The sequence below is a fragment of the Sturnus vulgaris genome, chromosome 13 (genome assembly GCF_052056855.1).
Source record: "Sturnus vulgaris isolate bStuVul1 chromosome 13, bStuVul1.hap1, whole genome shotgun sequence".
NCBI classification, from domain to species: Eukaryota; Metazoa; Chordata; class Aves; order Passeriformes; family Sturnidae; genus Sturnus; species Sturnus vulgaris.
In genome coordinates this window covers 10,864,773-10,889,712 of record NC_142255.1, presented here as the reverse complement: position 1 = coordinate 10,889,712, position 24,940 = coordinate 10,864,773, and the positions used below count along the sequence as shown (strand labels likewise).

The 24,940-nt window shown below is 38.9% G+C and overlaps 1 protein-coding gene across 2 annotated transcripts; it reads right to left on the bottom strand.

Annotated features, from left to right (window-relative positions):
• Positions 1–12,638: 12,638 nt before the first annotated feature.
• On the bottom strand, positions 12,639–24,858 carry HDC (histidine decarboxylase). 2 transcript variants are annotated; one of them, XM_088172552.1, is made up of 13 exons: positions 23,078–24,858; positions 22,207–22,364; positions 21,220–21,392; positions 20,087–20,200; positions 19,231–19,353; positions 18,288–18,422; positions 17,247–17,390; positions 16,951–17,017; positions 16,000–16,162; positions 15,804–15,894; positions 14,557–14,655; positions 13,766–13,867; positions 12,639–13,586 (listed from the first exon to the last, which is right to left on the bottom strand). In XM_088172552.1, exons 2-13 carry the CDS (start codon positions 22,232–22,234, stop codon positions 12,825–12,827), a joined length of 2,001 nt encoding a protein of 666 aa, XP_088028678.1. In that variant the 5' UTR covers positions 22,235–22,364; positions 23,078–24,858; the 3' UTR covers positions 12,639–12,824. The 2 variants fall into 2 exon arrangements, with proteins under 2 accessions (XP_088028678.1, XP_088028677.1); XM_088172551.1 differs by having other exon boundaries at positions 22,207–24,858.
• Positions 24,859–24,940: the final 82 nt, after the last annotated feature.

The following is a 24,940-nucleotide window of genomic DNA, read 5'->3' as shown; positions in this document are numbered from 1 at the left end:
CCGCCCGGGGGCAGCGCCCGCCCGCGGCTCCCGCGGGGCCCGGGAGGGGCCGGCCCGGCTGCCCCGCTGCCGAACTCCGCTCCCGGCCCGGCTCTGCCCGGCCCGGCTCCCCCGGCAGTCCCGAGGAAGGAGCAGCTGGAGCCGCCCGGCTCAGAGGCAGCCCCGGGAGACCCAGCCCCAGAGCTGACCGACGGCTTCTTCCAACACACCTGGATTTCTTTTCCACGAAGGGCTCTTCAGCAGAAGCCTGGCTTGGAAAAAGTAGCTTTCAAAAATTTTTCTCTAAAAAGTGTACCGAAGTGCATCATACTGCTAACTTTTGTATGCAGATTCTTCATTAAGCCTGTAGTCCACAAATTCAACTCTACCAAAAATTCCAATATTTCATGCGTTAAGCATTCAGATCTTTAGACTGCAAACTAAAGAGTTTGTGATTCACCTAAAAATATTTGAATTCTTTAATTACTGAAGGGGTGTTTCAAGAATATCCCAAATAATTTTGAATTCTGGCTTCTCAAAGTGACATGATAAAAAGTCATCCCAAAATCGAAACCTAAACCAGTTAGCTCCTAGTAGACCTGCACATTAAGTTTCTTTGCAAAATCTCTCCATGATAAAATGAACAAATTGATCTTCAAAAATACCTCTATCTCAACAGAAATAGTCCACAACAAGAAATGTTTTTGCAACCAGCTCTAGGCATACTTAGTCTATCCCACTTAGCCTATTCTGCATTTTCTTTACTTTGGACATAAGTTCACTTTTAAGTAATTTTGGTTTCCCAAGTAAAAAGCAGACATAGCAAAAAAACACTCTTATCCAAATTATTCTGCTTAAAGTTGTAAAAAATCTGTATCTTTCTTCCAACATGATTTTTGGTTCTGCCTTTATCATCCATGCATGCCTTGCTCAATACTCCTCCAGCTTATGCTCTGCTCTCCAGAGCTCTTACAGTGGGGCATGGCTTGAACAGACACAATATTTAATATTATTTCTACATGCACAATTGCAGGTCGTGCTGGCGAGCTCAGCACACATATCTATAGCAGGAAAAGGTAAACATCACAAGTGGTTACATATATTAAAACATAAGTTATGGTCTGAGAATACAGCAAATCAGTCAGAGTTTTAATATGCCTTAGATACACAAGTACCTGTGTTTTACTCTACTGGGTAATTATTCATTCAGCAGTTTGTCTTTTTGGCACAGGTAAACACTACACCTTCCCAGGACAAATAACACAGTGTGAGTTCTCAGAGAAAAGTTAATTATTTTAATTGGCATAATACCAAATATGCATTACCCAGTTTCACACAACTACAGAACTTTCTCATAGCTCACTCAGCTTGTTAGGACTCATTTGTAACACAATTGCATCAAACACTGTTCTTGCACCAAAAAGTACGCCAGGATTCTTTTTTTCAAGTTTCAAAAAGAAATTTTCTTGATGCTATTTAATTCCTAGCTACCATTTCTTGTCATCTAACAAAAAAAAAAAATGCATGAAGTTTATGCTCGTTCTGCTCAAATTCTTGCTTTTTGATTCAGTTGATTTTACTAAGGTCACTCTACTTAAATTGACCTTCTAAAAAAATTAATGATTGGCTTGTGGCTAAATCCAAAGGTCTTGCTTCCTTTTCTGCACTTTTCAACTTATCAGCTAGTTTTGGACCTTTGAATCATTCTTTATCAACTCAGTTTACATAGTTTTTCTGACTGCACAACATTTCTTTCCCCACTTACTACATATGTCCGATGCTTTATAGAGTCCTCACCATTACTACAAGTTTTGCTGAATGCTCTAACATTTTAAAAATTTTTCTTCTGGGTTGCATTTTTTTCTGCTCAGAATATTTTTATGGTGAAAACATTCTTTCTCATATCTTATAGGTCTCTTTTTTTCCTTTTTTAGGGGTAGCTCCTCATGGACACAAGCCAATCTTCATCTAAGTACAATCAAAGGAGAATTTTTTCCCTGTTCCTAATTGGCACATTTGCAGTCTGACCATGAAGCCTTTACTCTTGGTAAATAGCATTTTCCTCCCAGCCTTTTTACCTGCCATCTGACCCCCAGAGTGCCCTAACCATCCATAGTGCACTCTAGAGGTATCACTATGCTTCTGTCCTCACTTGACCATCATCTGGATCACTGGGAATAAAACCTCATTTGTCTCCTTATGCAGTTACTTATTGTTTCTTTCCTTACATCTTTTTATTCCTTAACATCCAATACAAGCATCATCAGTTTGTATTTGTGGTGTGTGAAAATATCATTCCTTACAGTTCCCTCTGCAATCAAAACAAGAGTCCTCTTGCTTTTTGTGTAGTAGGCAGCTCTTTATTCCTCTGCTTCTACAAGGACTTGATCTACATTTTAATAGTGTACATAGTGTACATTTTAATAGAGACATAAATCAAGGAGCACAACACCAGTAATGATTACTCAAATTTAGAGAAAGCCAAGTTCATTCATTCGAATACAAGAAGTTTATGTAAACATGTGGTTGTCTAAGCATGCACGGAGCTTTTCAGATCAAAAATCTTTGTATAAAGATCACGTGGTTAGTTTTATTACACAAAATTGCTAGAATTATTGTAACACCTTGAAAGCTCACCTCAATAACCAAAAGCTAGCCAAGTATTTTAAAATTATGTGCTGATCTAGTAAAGATACTTTCTTACTCTGCAAACCTCACCTTAGTATGGAATTTTAACAAGAGCGAGCTTCACATTTCTATTGGCCTGTGAATATTAACTAGCAAGTTGTGATTTGTTAGTTTTTAGTGGTGCTCTATGCATGTTTTTTAATAGTCTACCCATCATTTCTGAATGACACAAGGTGCCTTGAATGGCTTATATAAAACCACCTCATTCTGACTAGATAATGCATTTAAAACACTTTAGTTCCAGCTGCTGAAGAGCAACATTCTGGCCCAACAGCACGAGAGAATAAGATACTAAGTAGTTAAAATCTAGTTTAAAACTACAGAACTAGAAAAAGCAACAGGAGACACAGTAGAGAGAAGTCATCCTTGGCAATGAAACCAGAGTTACTGTGAAGTTCAAAGTATAAAGTGATCCGTGTTTTAGGACAGTATCTTGTCTTAGCTTCACCTATCTTATCTCTAACACTTCTCTATTAGAGAAACTGAAGTCTCAATGGATTTTACTACTGCTTAGGTGTGAATTTCCATCTGCCAGTAACTGAGGTCCTCAACTGTTGTTTAGATTTGTAGTGTGGTACAGCAACACGTGTGACTTGGGAGATATGATATTTAAGGCTAAGGAAAAGCTTACCCTTTCTTAATCAGTATTTCTGCTATATTAATAATTTTAAAAAATTGGTAAATCCAGTGTGAGCTGGTCTTAACATTTACATCTACTCAACAGGTCTTGTGTTACTTACAGAAACTCAATTCACTCAAAAATACAAACGTAAGAGAGAGACTTCAGTTCCTTCCTTCTACTGCCTTATCAAGGACACTGCTTGCTAAATTCCAACAGCCAGGAAGAGCATTTGGCCCAGCAAATCTTATCTGTAAGCTATCAGAAACACCACAGAAGAATCCAATATGCTTCTTCTTAGAAAGCAAGTTTCAAACTTCCCAAAGTTCAGAAGTCTGAACTGTTCCAAATGAAAAGAATAAATGTACCTTAAAACATTAAAATTACTTTCCCCCCATCCTTTAAGCTCATAATTTTGTAGTTAATTCTTAACTCTAAAAACAGTCAAAATATTGTTACACACAATTAAAACAATTTCTCAAATTTAAAATATCTTATTTTAACTTGTGACTAATTATAGGGCTAAAGCAGTGTACTATTATCAAAGTACTTTGAAAGATATTTCTATTTAAATTTAATCATATAAATCTTGCTTTATCATCCTTCACACACAAAAGATAGAATTAAATGTACCTAACTAAACAAGCTACATATATAAAATGGCAGGAAATTCTTTCCCCCTAAACCCAGCTTCACCAAACCCCATTTAAACTTCCTAAAAAAATCCTGCCTATTTATCTTTTATAGTTATTGAAGGATCCTGTAAGTTTTCCCCAAATGCCAGTTCTGGATACTTCTTGGAAGATTTTCTGTTCCTCCTTGTCAGGACATCTTCCCTGTGTGACATGCTAATGCCAAATTGTCAGACTGGACACAATCTGCTGCAATGGAGTTTTGACTACAGAATAAAACACTCCTATGAGCACAAGAACTAAGATGAAACTGATCTTCTATATTGTCATGCCTCAAAATTACCATAATTCATATGGTAAATGCTAAATCATAAACGTAAACTTTTATTTACTACAGTCACGTTTACTACAATCACAGATGAGAATTTATAAGGAATCTCCATTATGTGCATACACTGGTATCTAACAGCTCTGCCTCTTTTTGCTAGGGCATTTAAAGGGTCTCTTTATTCCTATCCAGCTAGCTATTATCATGAAACTCATAGAAACCTAACACCATTGAGACCTATGACCCTTTCCCAAATGTGCCTGAAAGCAACCAGCAGGTTCAAGTTACAGGGAGGGAAGGAGAGAACACATCGATGCACACACGCAGCCCATGGCCTTGTAACCTCATGTTCTTGGAAGCAAGGCCAAAACCTTCCTTGTCTTTAAGAAATCAGACCTCCTTTGGTGAAAGTAGATAACTTCTATAGATGTTTTCTACAGGAAACTTAGGTAGCAGTAAATCAAATTTTGGTAAGATTTTAAGTCTGTTGGTACAAGGCAATCCTTAGTGCATTATTTTATTTAAGCAAACATTGCTCTTCATATCAATTTGTTAAAATGTCTTTAAAAATTAACTGCAGGATGCAATCAAAAATGCATTTCAACATATATAATTCAAAATAATGTATCAATATTAATATGCATTGCACTGAATTTCAAGCATGTCTGATAACTTTGGAAATAATTTAACTCCTTTTTTGAGAACCAGGTAGCTGGAATACTAAAAGGATATAGAGAAATGCTCTTATGTAGCCCTATCCAAAGCAAGGCTCAGTAACTGAGCCAAGGAAGCAGTACAGGTAGTAGAGATGCATAAAGATGACAGGCAGGACATTGGCCAGTGAGGAGATAGAAGGTGCAATTAAATAGAAAACACAGTGACAGAGCTATGGTGAGATAATTGTTAGACTAAATTTTTGGCTTAAAATAGTAAGAAAAAAGTTTGGAACTTTGAGCAAATAAAATAGTCCTTGTTGACTGAATCCACCTGATTTCAGGAAGATAAGAGTTTCCACTGTCCTTCTGGCCAACCATAAACTATGCTACATCAAAGAAGTGACTGAATTAATAATTAATTTCTTTTCCTCCCTGTGTTTGCAGAAATCTACGTTCTGATTTGCTGTACTGTATGTGCATATAAAGCTGAGTTTCAGCATACATATAAATACCTGTTTTAATTTTAGATGTCACGTTTCTATTATAGAAAGGTGACAGAGCTGAATGAAGTTCTATGAAGGCAAAGGATTTGGTGGCCATAATCCCTGACATTTTACACTCTGTCATTTCCAGAGGCAGTGCAGTGCTGACTACTGAAAAATGCTGGAGGTTCATGCTGCAAGAGGCACATCACTCGGTGGGATAGATTTCGTTCAGCCCAGTATTTCCATGTATACAGTAACACAATCTGCCAACATTTTCTAGGGTCAGTACTGTGACAATGCTTTCTCTCAGGGTTGCCAAGTGAACTTCATGGCTCTAGGACATTTGAAATTTCTTTAATCTCAAATATATTGTCTTGCAACACAGCCTGTTGTACATAAGCATTTAAAATTTGAAAACTTCTTTACATCTTTCTTGAAGAGTATTCATAGAAATTGTTAATATAGCTTTGCTGTGCCCCTGAAACAACAACTGCATTCAGTTTTCTGCTCACTCACACTAGAGTTAGAATTGCAGCCATATCACGTTATACAAATTCTGGCTCCTTTAACCATTGTGTGAGTGGCAGCTGCAAGCAAGCTACTGACCTCATCATTTGGAGGGGTTTATTCACGTGAAAGAGGCTGAAGTACCCTTCACTAAATCTGATGGCAGAGCTCATCTATTCAGTTTGCTGCTGCCCAGGCAATAAAGCTGTGAGAGCAAAGCCTCTTCCCCCACCCCTCTTTCTAGGAAAACACTGGTCTTTGATGAGCACGCCCTGTCATTTGATGCTGTTGTTGGCAGCACCTGTGAACATTGCTCATACTGAACTGCCTTTGGAAAGTTTGCTGAGTATAATCTTGCCTTGATGGTAGGATAGCAACTAATTATACAAGGAGGATTTGATTTGAGTGTCTCCTTGAGAGGATTTAATAAAATCATGAGTTTTATGCTGAATTTGAATCAAGCTTAAGACTGTTAAAAAAACAGCAATAGATTTGGACACGTGGACATAAATTACTTTTCTTTCATAAATGAAAAAAAAAAAAGGCAAAGTCAAAATTTGGTGGAAATAAATACTTTTAAATTCTCAGCTAAGCTTTCTGCTTTTTCTTACCCTTTCATGTCCCCCTAGTCACTCCCATTCTTGACAGAAGTTCTCAGCAGAGGAGAGAGCAAAGAGTTTGCTATGGCTGGGGTACCTGTACTAACCCAGCTAACTGAACTCTGAGCTAACACTGCTGGTGTAGCTCTGGAATGAGCTTCACTGGATGTCTGCAATAAACCAACAGAATTCAAAATCTATTCAGGGGTTGGAAACATTTTCTCAACATCATGAAAGAGAATTGAGAAAGGTTCCTTTAGGAAGTTCTCTACAAGGACAGGAGATAATTCCTGAGCTTTGACAGCTCCCTCCTCTGATCCTGGAGAGCACATCTGTTCTGATGAATTCCAACCATGTCTATCTAAGAAAGATGAGGATGGGTTCAGTGCCAAGAATTTAGTTACCATCCAGCACCAGGAATCTCTCACATGTCACTGCAGAATATTAAAATTTTGTTCCTAGAATTTCATAGCAGTTGCTTCTAACACCTCTGCAACAGAAAGATGAGTCTCACTGTGACTCAGACAGCTTCACCTAGAATTTCTTTAGCCAGTCATAAAAGAGCAGAGAGATAAATCTAAGCTCATCACTCAGTCCAAAACAGTTGAAGAATTTTAGCTTCAATAGCCTAGAAAGCACCATGGTTTCAAAGATACCATCCTCTGACCAGTGGGCTAAATGACAGGTCATGACATGGAGTAGCTGAGATCCATAGTTGGTAATTGTATACATATTGTAATAGTATTGTCATTTTATGCTACCCTAGTCACACACATCCTCTGTGGAGTGTAGCAGATCTCCTGTATGTCTCACTTTCAACACATAAATATGGACTGTCTATATGGCTTTGTCTAATGAGTCATGACATGTTTATCTCCAGCCATGTTGCACCATTTTATCTTTCAAAAGCAATGTCATTAACATAAAGGAACATATAAGAGCTTGTTACAGAATGCAGCAAAGTAAAGGCACTCTGTAACATCTAAATTTCTAGATTTTAGGAGGGATCTGGGTAATCCACTAGGCTAGGAACTGGCTAATGGATCCACTAGTCACAGTGGCTCGCTCCTTTTGAAGGAGAATTTTTTCGAGGTTGGTTATTGCAAAGTATTCCAGTGGTGTCAAATCAGCTGCAACTGGACCAGCAAGTCAACTCACCTGGCTGATCTACTAGAAACCCTGCTAGAAACAAATCTGCATTACAGATTTGTGAGCATCATCCCTCAGAAGTGGGGAAAGATATGGAAAAATACCAATAAACTGCTGATGTAAGCACAGTTTCAGTAGTGCCAGAGCATGTATGTACTGACCTTCATCCCCTGAACCTCTGCCAGGCATGGAGGGTGAAAATGGAGTGGCTTGAACTCTGCTGTGAGTAGGTTTGGTGATTTATCTCTGCACAGACTATGAACCTGGTTCTTACATTTACAAAAATTATGTTGGTTAATAGATACTTCACACTCTTTCCCAAGTGGGAAGTGAACAGAATAAGAATTTCAGACGTAGGCATGTAGGGAAGGAAGATCAAACTGTTGCTTATTCCTTCCTTTGTATCAACCCTAGTATTGGTACTCATATGACTCCTTAATAAGCCAGTTCTACTCAGTGATTCAACAGAGAACTCACCCCAAAAATACAGTTTTTTTGCTGGCTTAATGAGTTAAATCCATCACTGAACTTTCAGAACAGCATCACAGCTGGAGCAAGGGAGGCAGTGGAACTAGAAGATCATGAAAGGAGGACAGGGAAACAGAATGACCCCTTTTGGCAGCACCAATTAATTAGATCAGGTCAACATCTGATCTCGTCTGTTTGAGACCTTCAAGAAAAACTGTGGTAAATCTGCAAATAAACCTTTAGTAGAAACTGTAGTAGCTATTAATTTGAAATGTGACAGAAGGACATTTGAAATGGAAAAACGAATCTTGAAGGCTTTAATTTAACAATCCTGAAAAAAAACCAGCTGGGATTTTCTGTGGGAATGGTCAGGTGAAACAAACAAAGAAAGAACAAACCCAGCTGACCTGTTACACAGGTTCACTGAAGCCACCAGTCATCCAGTCTGTGTCCCATTTCTATGCCATTCATCAGCAATTAGGTTAGTGTTGTTTTGTGGTATGATTATTGTCCCTTGAGCTGGCTGGAATGGTGCATTCTGACTTGTAGCAGTGCAGTGAAGGCTCCAGTTAAATCATAACAAAACAGAAAAAAGAGAAGAGGCTGTCTGCACAGAAAATGCTGCAGCCTGGAGCATCCTTTGTCAGCCAGCATGAGGAGTGCTGGGCTTTCCCATGCTCTCTGTGTACCTTTCTCTTAATTAACTCTACATTGAGCCTGAATCCAAATTTAACACAAACTTCCAGTTACTCGTTGCCCTCTGGTGACATCTCGTGGATCACATCAAGATATCTTTGCCTTTCGGCAAACCCTTCAAAGCCTTGAGCTGAAAACCTTTTTGAGAAACACGTGGCTGGAGAACAGTGGAAAATGTTTATCTCAAGGAGTAGCTTAGAAAAACAATATATTGTGAAAACGCTGGTAAGCAAACCAAGTATTTATTGTGTGAAGGTTTACAAATTTTAAAACAAATTAGCCCTGAATAATAATGCAGACAAGGGTCCTTCAAAATGTTACATTCGTGATCAATAAACCTGAGGGTTTCAGCTCTCCAGGCTGCTGATGACAATTCCCTACTGAAGTTACAGAACTAATATCACATCCCATGTGAGAAAGTCAGAGATTTAACTGAACAAGAAAAATTTACACAGAAAAACTTTTTCAGAAAGCCCATTGAAGGATCATAGCACAAAACTGCTACACACTCTAAGCAGGAAGCTGGAATTAGTTATGGAAATTCAGCAATGCTTTGGAAATACTGGCTGTGACCCTAGCTAAGAGGGTCTACTAATTTCTCCTACTTTTCCCAGGCAGTTGCCCTCACATATGAAGCTTCCAAAAATGTTCTGTCATGTTTATAGCTGTGAAGCAACTTCTAAAAAAATCTTGAGGCACCAATTTGAAACAGTAGCTCTGTTACTAGAAGTGTAAAACCCCTCTAATTTATCCAAATGCTAATGTCTAGTGATAGTCCAAATTTACCCTAGACATAAATCAGTTAATTTTCACCCCTGCCAGCTCCCTGGAGCAGCTCCTCACTCAGTCTCCTGTGTTCTGAGGTCCTGGCAGCAGTGTGGGAGCAGGAGGGGCAGCCCTGGCTGGGGACACCTGCATCTCTGGGTCAGGTTTCAGCGGCTCCCTGGAGCTCTGAGCGCCACTGAACTGCGGGATCTGCTCCTGCCCACCCTGCCCGGACATCAGGGCTGCTGCTGCTCCAGAGCCACAGCTCACCTACCAGCAAAGCCAATTTATCTAGCAGGGAAAGTAAGGCTGCAGTGAAGAATTTTCCTGGCAGATCAATGACCTGAATCCGCTCACCTTGTGCTGGAAAGTATCAGATTTAACATAAAAGGGGAGCAGAAGGCTGAACAAGAGGGAAGGAATTTGTCCCCTTAGTGGCACATAGCAAAATATAAAATTAAAAATAATTATTAAAAACAAAAGGAAATAAAGAAAAAGCCATCCTTACTCACAGTAATGGCTGTTTAGACTTCACCAAGAAGCACTGAGCCCTGGTCCCTACGTCCAGTCAGAAGGGTGAAATTCATGGAGTTTGCTTCAAGATTGTCTGAGTAACTAAGGAAATAGCTATGCTGAATTCAATAATACCGTTTTTATGTCATTAAAGTCTACAATAAAATATGTATTTCAAAGTTTATTGAAGGGTTATTTATCTCAGTGAAAGTTTATTGGGGATTATTTACCTCTAAGGTACCAGGTCATTAAGTATTTGTATAAGCTATGCAGTGTGCCACAGGCATAATTAAACAACTTTTTTTTGGTGTTTGCTAATTAAATAACAGGGAACATTTGTTACATTTTGCTGAAAATCTAACCATAAAGGGAAAGGGGGAAGCCCAACAAAAATATTTCCTAATGAGGTCTGTAATCTTACTGCATACTAACATTAACTTTTTGCAAGGAAAACAAAGGAGCTTTTGGCTTGAATGAATCGTTCTTTTGCATAGGGGAACAATGGAATCCACTAACTGACACTGCTAAAATGGATAGAGAAAGCATTTACCTTATGTGAGCTTCAGCTGCACACCAAAAGGAAGAGCTCTCTAGAAACCTGTAGACTTGTGTTTCACGTAGTGTGAGTTTTGGGGGTTTTGTAGCCAAAATATCCTAACCCAAGCCAGGTGATGCCCAGGTGAAAGTGTTAATGTGAGTGTTTAAAGAGTGCCCCCTTTGAAGATGCACTTAAGCTCTTGTCTGCGCGGGGTATCTACTCCTAAGTGCTTCACAGATGGTTTGGATCACTGCAATTATATCAGTTCATCCTTCATTTCAAAAACATTTTTGCATAAAATGAATGTGAGAGTGGTAGAACTGCAGTTAAAATTTAGTAAGGAAAAAGGGATCAATCAGTCTTTGTAGCATCTTATGATAATCATAAGCCAGGACAGAGAATCAGGTACACAGTTTCCTTGCAATTTATGGACATTATTTATCTTTCCTCAATGGTTCAGATTTCTTTCTTGAATCACTCCTTGAAGCAGTGTTTTGCAATTCCAGCGTTCCATGCTCATCTTTGACTTCTACCATCTACTGCATTGCCCTCTGCCCTGTATTTCCTGAAAGACATAGAGCCAACAAACTTATTCTGCTTAAATACACATTCTAGTCTGTCCCTTACAGAAGTCTTATCCTTTCAAGGAAGTATTCCAAGTTAAGAAGCCAATATATATTTTAAAATATTCTTAGTGTCTAATAAAATACTAGTAAATTACATAATAAAAGAAACAGGTGGAGGAAAGGACAGGAAGTGGGGAAAAAAAGAGCCTTTCCATAATTTTGTAAAATTCTATCATGCTTTTGTTACTCATGAGCACATTAGATATGTTTATAAATTACAAGTGTCTGATTCAGGGCAGTACTTCCTATTTCTGAATATAGATTTAAACATCTAAAACTAGGCACAAAGGGACTGCCATCCTCACTGTGTGTTTATTTCTTTATTGTGTAAACAGAAAGATTTAATAGCACTATTAAAAGTTATATCAAACATGGTTATCGATTTTTTAGCAGAAATAAAGTGTGAATGTAAGATTGTCTTAATGAAACAGAACTACTCCAACTCTACCTGCACCTTAGCTGATGAGCTTAGCTGATGTTGTATAAGGATCTAACATTAACCAGACTCATTGTTTATATAACCTGGGAATAGTTTTTCTGGATCAGAGGGAAGATCCATCTGTCTGAGTGCCCTGCCTTCAAGACAGGGTGACTGTAGGTGTCTGGAAACAATTACAAGGAAAGCAGCAAGCATCTAGCAATGCTTTCCCAGAAAAAAAAGTCCTAGCAATCACCATGCTTCCTGCCTCAACTGTACTATCCCTAAATTGAAATTTGTCCTTAATAGATGTTTCTGCCCAGTTGAATCAAAACCACTACAATCTACCAATTTTTTATATACATAAATCACTGGTCTTTTGTAGCAAAACATTTCTTTGCTGAATAGAGACCCTTTCTTCCATAATGCCCCTTTAGTTCTCTGTTATGAAAGAGAGGGAAATACCATTTCTCCTCTCTTTCCTCATGTATTTGTGATGTACAGACCTTAGGTAATGCTGAGAAAGGCCACAGGTGCTTTGCAAGGGCAACTGTTTTGCAACATGGTTACACAAAGCCTTCCTTAGCTGATTAGAACAGATGGACTGGCAGGGCTGCTGTGTTTAACTGGGAAAATGGCCCTACTGCAGCAAAATCTCTTAGAGAGGTTACATCCTTCTTTTTGCACAGTTCAAAACTGATGTTGGCATTGTCTCTGCACACACAGATCTTCACATCAGTTTAGAGAGTTTAAGTCAAGGTATCAACACCCCCAAAAAAACAACAAAACAAAACAAAATAACCCCAAAAAACCAGTGGTGTAAATAGAGACCTAAATTGTTTATCCCCTCCTGGGACCAGCATATTTTGACAAAGTAGTTCCAGCCTACCAGCTGAAAACTGTCCATTAGCAGGACTGGTAAGGTAGAAATTGGCATTTTCTTTACCACAGTCTACAAAACAGAAAGTTTCATTCTATAGGCCTACAAGATTTATTTGACATTTTAATCTATAAATACATGAGGTTTTCACCAGTAAAAGCACAGGCATTTTCTCAGTGGTCATTGCCATGACATACATTTGAACAAAAGAACACGTAGTATTGCATGTGAATAAGCAAACTTTGGTTCTTTTTCTAAGGACCAAGCTCTCTGACTTGTTAAACAATGGCCTGCAGAGGACAACAAGGCAGCTGAAGGCCACACTGAATGCTACACTCTGGAAAGCTTGGAACACTGTAGAATTTAATTAGTTTTTTGAAGGCACCTTTTTTGAATATCATCATGTCTTCAGGCAGCCTGGAAAGAACTCTGGCATTTGTACGAGACTCCTTCTTGTCAGTGGCTGCTGCTTTGGGGTTACATTGCTCCAGATTGCCAGTCACTGGCACACTGGTGCAGCTAAGGGAACGTGCTGTCTTCTTCTTGCCTTGAACAGATAAATAACTGAATAAAAAAGAGGTTAACTTATGTTTGGTAACATCTTGGACGTCTTCTGGAAAACAGTCATCCAGAGAATCCTCTTGACCTTTCACCTGCTGACTAATCACACATGTACTGGGACTTACTGATAATTTCTTAGGCTGAACTACTGTTTTTCTGGAAGGTGTTTTGTATTTCCCTCCATCTAAATAAAGCTGAGGAACATTACTAATGGCATCAGAAGTAGGCTGAACTATTGTAGTGGGGACTCCTGCCCCATCACCAGAATTGATGTAGTGCAACCCATAATTCTGCCTAATGATTTGGGCTGCAGTGTGTTGAATGATGCTCCAGTCCTGCAGAATATCTTCTCTGGTTGTGAACTGAGATGTCACAGTAAAGCGAATGATGAACTTGTCACGGATGGTTGCTGGAATGAGGAAAAGCCTGCCAGAACTGCTCAGTTCTTTCAGGAGTTTTTCTGTCAGCCAATTGGGACCCTGTTTTAAATATGAATAATAAAAAAAACTATAGTTAGAATTCCAGTGACATCCAAACATATCTAGGAATTGTAATTACAAATTCTTACATGGAAGTATATTCACAGTTATTAATGTCTGGGGAGAGATCAGCTGTGGTCAGTTCATTCCAAAGTGATTGCAAAAGGACCAATCTTTACCTTTAGGCGAAATACAACCAGTCCAAGATGTCTCTTGGCAGGAATTTCAAAGAGTGGGTCACTTTTAACCAAGGATTCAAAGAATTTGGCTGTTTCAGTTCCCTATAATTAGGGGGGGAAAAGAAGTTACCTATTTGATTGTCACAAACCCACTGTAAAATGCTGAACTGGGTAGTCAAAAGGAATTCCTTTCCTTACTAAAAAACATCATTCCAATGCATGAATAAGAGTAAACAGAAAAATTACATCAAAGCTAAGAATTTTAAAGTCTGGCTCTATTTGCCCAAACCCTTGACAATGAACATGAGTAACTGGCCTATACATAGGGATTTTCTAGAAGGAGGTTTGAAAACAGAATATGCTTTGTCATATTAGAGTCTTTTTGCAGCAACCATTGATCCACACTGTGACCCCTTGCATTTACACTCCATCAGAGACTTAAGCCTGTCCACTTTCATAGTGATGGGCTCAGCTATTCATCACAGCCTGCCTCCCAAACAGCTGCCACTTGACCTCAAAGAAAGCTTCTCCGGATTATGGCTCAGTAAAGTGCAGAAGGCAGTGATTGACCAAGTCCCTTTCCATTGTCCAGTGCTGTCAAGAAGGGGACTGGAAATGTTTTGTCTACACAGTCGATCTTTACAGATTATTTTAGAGTAAAACCAGCAGGCGTTTAGAATTCACATGCAAGCTTTGCATGTGAGAGGATTTCTGTTACTCATCTCTGCATCTCTGAGTTTACTGATCTCACCCAGCAAGAACTGAACATAACACGTTGGTAATTCACACACCTGTCGGACATGAGCTTGAAGCTTTTTCACTCCAAATGAACGCAGCACAAACCACAGCTTCAAAGAACGAAATCGACGACTCAGTGGAATTTGCCAGTGCTGTGAAAACACAACAGCACATCAGTGAGTGCAGAAACAACAGAAAGGAGAGTTCCCCTTCCACTGCTACATTTCTTGCTTCAGACTCAGGTCAGAAATGTCTCTTGAGATGAATAGTGTCATATTACTGAAAATCTCCTAAACCTAGGAAACAGCTATCAAAGAAACACTGTGTTCCCATATTTTTCAATTATTTGCAAAAATAAGATTTTGTCTATTCCCCTTAATTTATGTCTTAAATATGCTTAGAATTTTAAATCGATTACCAGCTTATAACAACAACTTTTTGCATTTAAGAGTATAATCAATTTAAGATGTGGCCATTTACACTTTAGGACTGACTAGTGCTCACTTCAGCTCCTGTAATTTCCTGAACATTTTTCCAAATCAACTATAAACAGCAAGATTTGGTAGTGGGGTAGACAGTTCCAGACAAAGTAACACCTACTCAAAGGAAAAGATTGAGAAAACATGTAAAGGAATATTTCAAGGAAGCTGCACAATCACGTGCAGGATCCAATTTAACCACAAGAGGGACTCAATACCTTTTTTTTTCCATCCCTCCCTCTCCACTACAGTGAAAAGCGCTATTGATTTCAAGAAAACAATTATCTTTTCAGGACTAGGGTGAGATCACAGCAGAAATAATTGGCAGTGAATATTCCTTTGTATTACTGTACTGAAATCTGCTATAAGACGTATCTGCAGTGAAATGCCTCCTATGAATACCTTAATCTGAAGAAAAAATGAAATTCATTCTCCAGCTATTTCAGAGAATGGCTTTTCCTTTGCTTACTCCTTTCTCTCTTTTATTACATATCAGAGATACAAGAAATCCAGCCAAAATGGCATCAGTAGGAATTACTTCAGCAACACAATACACAGAAATGACCCTTTGCATTAGAAAGGCAAGACTGGATCTCCATCTGTGTAAAAATCTTAAGTACTTCAATCTGAAGGCAATTTTATAATTAATCTTCATAACCAGGGCTTACTGCAAAGTTTTACTATTTTCTCTGCATTAGGATCTCAGTATAATTTGGTTTATGTAGTAAGACCAGCTATAAGTTAAGCATAGTCCAGAGGAATTACAGTCTGTTTGAAAATTTTACAGGCAACATAAAATATCAACTTAAATAATAACTTACCATGAAGTCAATTGCAGCTCCTGAATTGGCATGTCTGAGGTAGACAGGATTAACACTGAAGGTTTGATGTAACTTGTATTTATCTTTAACCCTATCGATTGTAGAAGGAACTAGATTTAGCAAAATAAGTGCAAAGAAAAACTTTGCAATTTGCATGTCATCATTTTGGTGTTGTTTGTGCTTTGACTATACTCACCAAAATCCAGTGCAGTCAAAATGAACCATCATCCACTTAGAAGGATTAAAAGTAAAGGAATCTGCATATTCAATTCCATCCAGAAACAATCGAAATTCAGGACACACAAATGCTGTTCCTGCATATGCAGCATCAATATGAAGCCAGAGTCCCTCAGCATCACCTGTTGGAATTGAGATTGTTGTTATGTAAGGGATATAGGGAATCAAAGTGCATGCTAATCTCTCCTTTCTGCAAACCAGGTGCAGTGCTTTGGAGGAGGCAGGAGAGCGATTGACAACCTGGTTTTCTTCTAAAGGTGTGGATCAATAATGCCAAAGCATTGGAAAATGCTGAAACCAGGTGGACTTTGTAACAACATTCACTGTTCTATATTTCATACGAATGAGTCTTTTTAACATTTGATTTCTCTCACCTGCCCTTTCACTAAGTGAAATTCTGCAGTACCCCTCAGTTGCACAAAGCCAAAATAAAGACATAGTGGCAAGCAAAAAAGGACCCAGAAACAGAAGCCACAATCTGACCCATTGCAGAAAGCTCCTCAGGTCTTCAGCAGCTACTGGTCAGAATTTATGCTGGAATAGAATTTGCAACCATGTCAAATTTACCTAAGAAATTGTTTGATCAAGAGGATGTCCTACCAGAATCTACCTTCAAAACTCCTTTACTAGATTAAATATTAATGTATCCATCCTACAACAGTACCACAGTCTGTATTTCCTGAATAACCACATTAAAGATTTATCAATTGGCAAATTTCATCCATCTCAAATAGAATGCATTTTAGCATCCTAATCTAAGTCTTACAGAAATCACCACAATCTTGTAGTGACTTCAGCCATCTCTGAGACATGTCTGAAAAACTCAGCTCTCCTTGGTTTTGGCATGAAAAAGTCTGTGTATTTTCTAGGTACTTTAATAGATCAAAATCAGGAAAAAAAATACACTTACAAACTGGACCCAGTTCTGAGAGATTGTCAAAAGCACAGACACCAGTTGTACCCAAAGTTGCACAAACCTAGAAAAAACCAAACCTGTTATAATGGATTTGGTGTCTTTTAGAAGTGAGCAGTCTATTGCAGTCAAAACATTAATTTTTTTTATTTAATAAAATAGAAATTCTTGTATACATTTGAACCTTCAGCTAATGTATTTTAACACAACAAAAAAATTTTTATATGTAATTTCATGTTGACATTAAGGATATAACACTATGTCAATACCCCCAACCAGAAAGTTGAACATACAAAGACTGGCACTAGGCCTTTCTTTCTGTCTTCTGCAATGGCTTTCTTCAAAGTTTCACCTCTGAGGGAAAAGTTCTCATCCACAGGCAGAAATTTTATCTTCACAAGAGAAATCAAGCCAGCCTTTTCTACAGAGGAATGTGCCTTTAAAATAAGAAAAACAGTAAGAACTCAAGCTCTGAGGCTGAACAGCTGTGGTAAGTTATGGCTTTATGAAAGACAGTGGTGGCAAGAAATGACATAATGATCTTATTGTAATCCATATTCATACAAGTCTGAAAGCATCTTCTTTGTGAGTAACTATAAGAAATAGTACACTGTAATTCCAAAGAATGCTTCATTTACTTGGGTGCTGGTTTTTAAAATATAATAATAGGAATCCTCATCATCTTGTGTTTGGAGGGACATTTATCAAAACTCAGCTCTTAAAAGAGCCTCTAGAAATTAATCAACCTCAGTTTATTCCCTCCTCCCTGACATATGAAGATACATCCCCTGAAGTGTGTTTACTTCTGGATAGAGCAAAACACCTTACAAGGTAAGTCCTTTTCGTTATACTAAGAGAGAATGAGCATGAATGTCTGTTCTGTGGCATTTTTCCGAGGGGAATACAATTGCTCAGTTCAGGAGGCCGAGGACAGAACAAGTTTGCTGACAAAAACCAACGGTGGAGCCCACAGCCAGGAACAGCATTTAGGTAACAATGCCTTGAGCATGCTTGTCTCTGAGGGGAAGGAGGCTGGGAAGAAACACAAGATGAAGCAGCATGAGATCAGCACTAGTTCCTGGAGTAAAGCTTTGTGAAAAACAGGAAGGAAGTGCAGAAATCAGTCATGTGAAACAATCTCTTGAGGACTGCCAAGACCCTAAAAACCTCGCCTCACATGGTTAATTTCCCCATCTGCAGAAAGCAGCAGTAGGGGAACTGGTCCATGCTTGTGAGGCATTCCTGTATTGTTGTACAGAAATGCAATTTCACGTGGCAAAGGCTGAGTGAGACAACAGGAGCAATTTGTTTTCCTTGGACTCACAAGCACCTACTTGATCAGATGCGTAAGCGATGAGGCGAGAATTGAGCGAGGACTCATCAGTGTCTGGTTCAGAAACCTTCATCTCCAGAATTTTGTTCTTCCTTGCTGCCAGCAATGCAACCAAGGTTGATTCACTCACAGTGCTCTGCAAAGACATTGCTCATTTACTGCAACTGCTACTTCACTGCTATTTTGCCAGGGATCTGCTGAAATCAGTGAAGTGCCCAGCTGCCCACCCCCTCTTTTATTCCTACTCCTGCTTTTCTCTGAGCAGTGGAGAGTCATTAGCTGATGAGCAGCTCTCTGGGCCAGCAACACAAAACAAAGCCTTTTAACTGCTGTATATTTTGACATGCAGCACTGAGTTCTAGGGAGTAAATAAACCACATTTTCCTTTTGTTCTACAGATAAAACATAGTATTTCCCATAAAATTACGAACATGATCAAAGGCCCTTGTAATAACAAAGACGCAGCACTGATTCCAGGTTGAACATACAAAGGCTTATGCCTTCCAGAAGGAGGTAACAGTTCAGGCCTTGATCCTGCACCTCTCAGAGACAAGAAGACATGAGAAAAACAAAAAATAACTTATCGTATGGCTAAGGACTGTGGCAGAAGGTTAGTGACAAGGATTCCTTCTCTTATTATATAAGAATCACTCTAGTGCAAAATTTGGTGATGTGAAACATTGAAGAAATGAAATCTGACTCGTTTATCCATAAAAAGACCACATGAATGCATGCTGTTTGTCCATAACACAGCACTAAAAGCAATAGCAGTTTCTATTCTATAATCTTCCACACTTAATGCTAAAATTTGGGAAAATAATGCCAAATTGGGATTCAGACCCGTATAGAAGATGTTGTTGGTTTTGTCTCTAGGAAAGCTATCACCCAGAGAGAAATTCACTTGAAAACAAAACGTTGATGAGGCCATCTCTAGTCTCCCCTACCTGTAATACTCCTCCACCCACACTGTCAGGATGGTAGTGCAGGAATTTATCTGGAAGGCCCAGCATTTTAGCCAACCAATCCATCACGTTCATTTCCAGTTCTGTACAGGCTGGGCTGGAGGCCTAGAAAAAAATTTTAAAGGAGAATCAGGTTTTAAATCACTCTAGGCACTGATCCCTTGTCCAACTGAAAGCTGAAAGAGGCAACAAGCTAACCTGATACAGCTACATGGAGACCACACCCATCAATTTATTAGAGGTTTATGAGCTTCTACTTTCTTAGCCAGAAAAACACACCTAAAAATCTGGGCAACTTTGGAACTGAGGAAAACACTGGCTTCAGAAACTACTGCAGTGTGCAGAGTCATAAGCAAGTAGTGTTCTGTAGCTGCAGTAGGAGGATACAAAATACGCAGATATTCTGGCCCAAACCACCAAACAGTTATTTTCAAAAGAGGAAAAATAGGAAGTGTGTTCTCTCAAAGGAGCAGGAGAACTGGAATGGAGCCAAATCTAGCCTGCAGTCATGGATGGTGGCTGTTCTACTGCTTACACTGCTTGTATAACAGTCTTGGCATTGAGACTAGATGACAAGGAACAATGCTCACAGCGGGATATGCAAAGAATTTGAAAACAGACATTTCTAGTATATTTTCTTCATTCACCTCTTCTAGGTAATGCTTGTTATATGTTTTTTTGGATTGATATTTTTAAGTTACAATTTTCATTTATGCAACAACATACATTTGGTTAAAACAACTATACTGACTCAGAGAACAAGAAAGAATTACTATGACCTGCTCTTGCATATTACACACAGAGGAGAGGAATGTCTAAAATGGCCCCAAAAATTTACCCATGTGAATCCCAAGCAGTTAATTGCATCAGCCAACATGTCTCCAAGGAGTGAAGGCCAGGATGTTAGAGCTGGAAAGTAGGCATGCATGTGTGGACTTTGCCAATGGACTACCTAGAACAGAATTATATAGAAGTTAAGTCTGAAAATGTCACAAAACTTTGCATGAGATGTAGTGATTAGTTTAAAGTGAAAGAAAAGGATTACAACAATATAACATGTGCAACTATACATCTGCTAGCTGCAGATGATATATCAGAGAGCTGCAGAGATAATATCAACAGGGGAGCAGCACTAGTAGATGATAACACTGCATCATTAACAGATAAATTGCAAAAAACAGCAGAAGCATTTATCTGAATTAAACAGGCATTCTGAACAGGAAAGAATGTTGTGCTATGTTTGAAAGACCAGAGAAAGATTTATCAAAATATTTATCTTTATAAAGGGAACCCTTGGAACAAAGTTGCTCATTTTGTTAAACAACTTGCCTTTAGCTACACACAGCAATTTACAATTATATAAAGCCTTCTAAACACCTGAAGGAGCTTGTGTGTGGGACACCAGCATAAGTACATGTAATCTGATTGCCTCTCCTCCATCAGATCAAGTTTCTGCAAACATCTATTAAAAATCTGGCTTTGAAAAAGCTTCTTAGATAAAACATGCAGTTTGGAAATATGAATTCCCTTAGCAGAATCTGCAGCATTTATGTACAAGAGGAAGTAGACTTTTACATTCAAAGTGAAGGAGACAAGACTTATATGTAAATGAAATTGGGCAAGAGTTGTTTCACCTTGCTGTGCCGAGTTTCCACATCTCTGAAATTAAGATTATATGGTTCAGCAGGTAGAGACATTGTGAAGCTAATGATTTTCTCTTACTGGAGAATTTGTTTCCCTATAAGCAAATATGGGTTATATACACAGTAGTTAAAAAATACAGTCACAATCTAACCCCTAAAATTATAGTTAGGAACACAACTGTGGACATAACAGCTACAAGATTTATGCTACATTTTGGGGTACTTTACTTTAGAACAATGTCCTGCAGATCCTGTGCATTCCCAGAATTTAGAGTTCACCCCAGGTAGTAATGGCTTCTTCCTGTCATGATTATACTTTATTTCTTACCCCTGGCATAATAATCTTCTCTATATCTCCAAAGATGTTGTCCCAGCTGTCTGGATCCATTGGGGCAGAGTCTGGCAGCTGGGCTCTCATGTAACCTGGCTGTACATCAGGAGTCACCCGTCTCTCTCTCACATTGCTCAGGTACTGGCAAATGTAATCCACCATCTCTTTCCCTGGAAGAGGCAAACCAGTGTTTTTAGTTTCAGTTATGGAAACACTAACTAGCAGTACCAGCACTCCACACTGTCTGTCCTTAGCACTGGACAGAGATTCCAACAGCATTGGAATACTGCTCCCACGTCCTCCCTCCTACACCCTACTTGTCCCATCTAATAATGTTCTAACACAGGCTCACAGGGTTTTTTTCAGTGTCATCATTGAATAGTTCACATGTACCTTTAAAACACAATCATGGTACAAGTACAGTTTGTTTGGTCACTGAAAGGTTAGATTTTCTTGCCTACAAATTAACTGAAACTTCATTTCACAGGAATTAAATTTTCATAATGTCCTACACCTCCTTGTCATTATAGCTAACCCCCTTTTGCATCCTGTGAAATCAGCTGCATAGCTCCACACCTTTTCTCCAATTTTAAGGCAATCTCCTGCAGCCCTGGAACCAAAGTTAGCTCTCCATCTCCAGAACTATCAAAGTACCACTGCAGTCTCAGGGTTTCAGCCAGTGAAGAGCTACTGTGCATAACCCCTTAGCACAGGTTTATTCAGAATTACAGTTTTGCAGCGTTCCTACAGCATCTTAGATGTAAGACCAAAAAGGTTAAGTAACCAACAGACTCTAAATTCATTGATTTAAACTCAACCCTGGGACACGTTTTTACCTCAGCCTCAGCAGATCCAAGTCTCAAGGACAAGTGCACAAATAAAGAGTATATAGCCCATCCTAATTTTGGGTATCACTCACAGCCCTACAACAGTTGATTTCCACAAGCAAATATTACTTATTTGCAAGAGCCACGGATCACTCACCTCTCTGTCTGTACTCCTCAGGCTCCATACTGATTCCTTAGGAATGAACCTCTTCAAACCTGGGCCACAACCTTTTGGGAGCCGTGGTCAGTTTGGTCTGGAGCCCTCCCAGCTGCTTCCCCCTTTATAGCTCCCTTTATCTCTCAGACTCACACATTCTGGAAAAGGTTTAACAGGCAGGTTATTGGTGAGTGTTTATCTAACTCCTCCCAACGGAGGGTTTTTACAATCTCTCATGTTCTCATCTGTGCTCTTTTGATGTGTAAGATAGTGTATCACTAAGAGGAGCTGCCTCTGCACTTTCCCATTTTTGATCTTTCAGAAGTCTCACAGTAATCCATGCCATGAATATAAGGCACATTAACATGAGACTTGCAGGAGAGAAAGCTCAAGAGCTTTCAAAACCAAATAAAAGCTAGCAGATGTTATGCCAGCACACCCAGCTACTGGGCTAGCAGTAGCCATTAAAACAAGGTACCAACACAGAATAAATTTGACATGGGAGACAGGGACTTTTCCTAAGAATTGTTTTGAGAATCTTTTTTTTTTCCCAAAAAAATAGTATACCTACATCCTCACAAGTCTTCAGTCCTTATGCTCTCAGTCCCATGCTGCTAGGAGGAAAGGCTTCACAGTTACTGCAAGTTCCAGAACTATAATGTGAAGCAGCAACGATCCTCTTTGTGGATTTCCTGCCCTTCAGATCAGAGCAGGTTACACTAGGCAGGGTGATATTCCTCCATGGATATCACCCTAGATCACTGAGCTGGGAAAATGCACCTTTTCCCTCACTGTGCTTTCTTTTCTCCCGTAGTATATGCATAAGCACTGGGATTCAGTCGTGTCTCCAGAACTCCTCCAAGTCCTCTACCTGGATTGTTCTCAGTTTGAAAGAAGAGCCTTATAGTTTGCCTCTTGTTCCAGTTTTAGGACCTGAAGACACATCCTGACCTCTCTCTGACAGCAATGATGAATCCTTATCCATCTTCACTTGCTCTACACTGTACCAGGCAGCCCTGGGAAGAGAGGTAGGACTTGAGAACTAAGCACTAGAAAGAGAAATTATTTCCCATACAAAATATTCTTGCCTATTTTTGCCATACCCTAGGCTCCTGCTTGGGGCTGGCCCTGCTGGAGACAGGATGCCAGGCTAGGCAGACCCTGTGTCTGATTCCTGACAGCAGTTTTGTTGTTCTCTTCACAGGAGAGTACTGCTGCCAGAGCAGCTTTGATTGTCTACCTCAGGTACTCTAATGTAGCACAACCCCTTACAGAGATCTAGAAAGTTTTCACATTGTTCTCAGAGCACACTGTCTACAGAACAGTGTGAAACTTTTCCTAGTTTCTGCTGCAATTAGATACTTGAGAAGGAATTGTTTTATACATATGAGAAAGATGCTCTGACACACATATCAGAGTAATGTACTGAAATAAATAAACCCAAATTGATAAAAAGGCATTGAGAGAAGTGCAAAAACCTATACATATTCATCTGTTTCATCTCCTATTGCTCTGGAAACATTAGGAAAAAAGTAACAAGCTGCTCACATGTTTAATATTAATTTATTAACATCTCTTGGCTATACTGTAAATGATCCCATGAAGGGGAACAAGCTGAGAAGAGACAGGCATCAAGCACAGGACTAACTCAAAAGGAGCCTAAAGTTCTCAAAAACTCTGATTCTACCTCTTTACAAGTGATTAATTTGCTAACATATATGGACATCTGTTCAAAGAAACAGATGGTAGCTAGCTACGGTTACGTTTTTAATTTGGAACAGCAAATAAGGAACAATATTTTTAACAATATTTTCAGAGCTAAACTATATAATAAATATTTCATGTAACATATACCCTACACTAGCTCAAAGGTGACGGTTTCATTGGGTTGATCTCTTGTTCTGTGCAGAAGAGAACAAACAGCAGGTCCTGTTCGGAACTAAAATAAAATAGCTGATAGTGGATTACAGGTAGGGTAAATATTGCTGGTGATAAATAAGGTTTTGTTATAGCTATGCTGCACTCAGAAGGGTTTTGTTATGGACAATGAGGAATAGAATATTTGCTCACAGGAAACAGAATGAATAGAAAAGGTTCATTTCATTGTCTGCTGCCAACATCTGCTGTCTCAACCGTGGGAAACTCTCCACTTGGATGTGAGCGTTGCCACTATCACCACTCATACACTGCCACTCTTATCATTATTAAGAAATCACAGAGATTACACTGTTGTTAAATTTGTGGGATGTGAGGACACAAACATTATTTTGATCACAAAATAATTCATTGGAGCAATGCCTAAGCAGCACATTTCCCTTGGCTAACTGGTTCCTCAGTTTGCTAGTGACGTAATGGATAGTTCCTGAAAAAATCCCTAAAATAGGGCAATTTCCAGTTAACCACTGCACAAGGTTTGCTTCAAGGCCTAGTACTAGCATGACAATGTCCTTGAAAATAACTCTTCTAGAACCCACCACCATAGATTTCCAATTTTTATGTTTTGATTATTTTTAAATCAAATTTGACAATCAAAATCAAATTTACCGAACATATAATACTAAGATATTCAGAATTTTTCCTAACTGCCAAATCTATAAAGCCAAGTTAAATTTTGACCGGTTTGACAAAGTTTTGTACAGTACAATGCAATTCTTTCCCCATTCCTCCCTCCTACCATTTAAGGCTATTCTATACCCAAAACTGTTTTTTCATGTTTTTCCAGATGCCTAACATA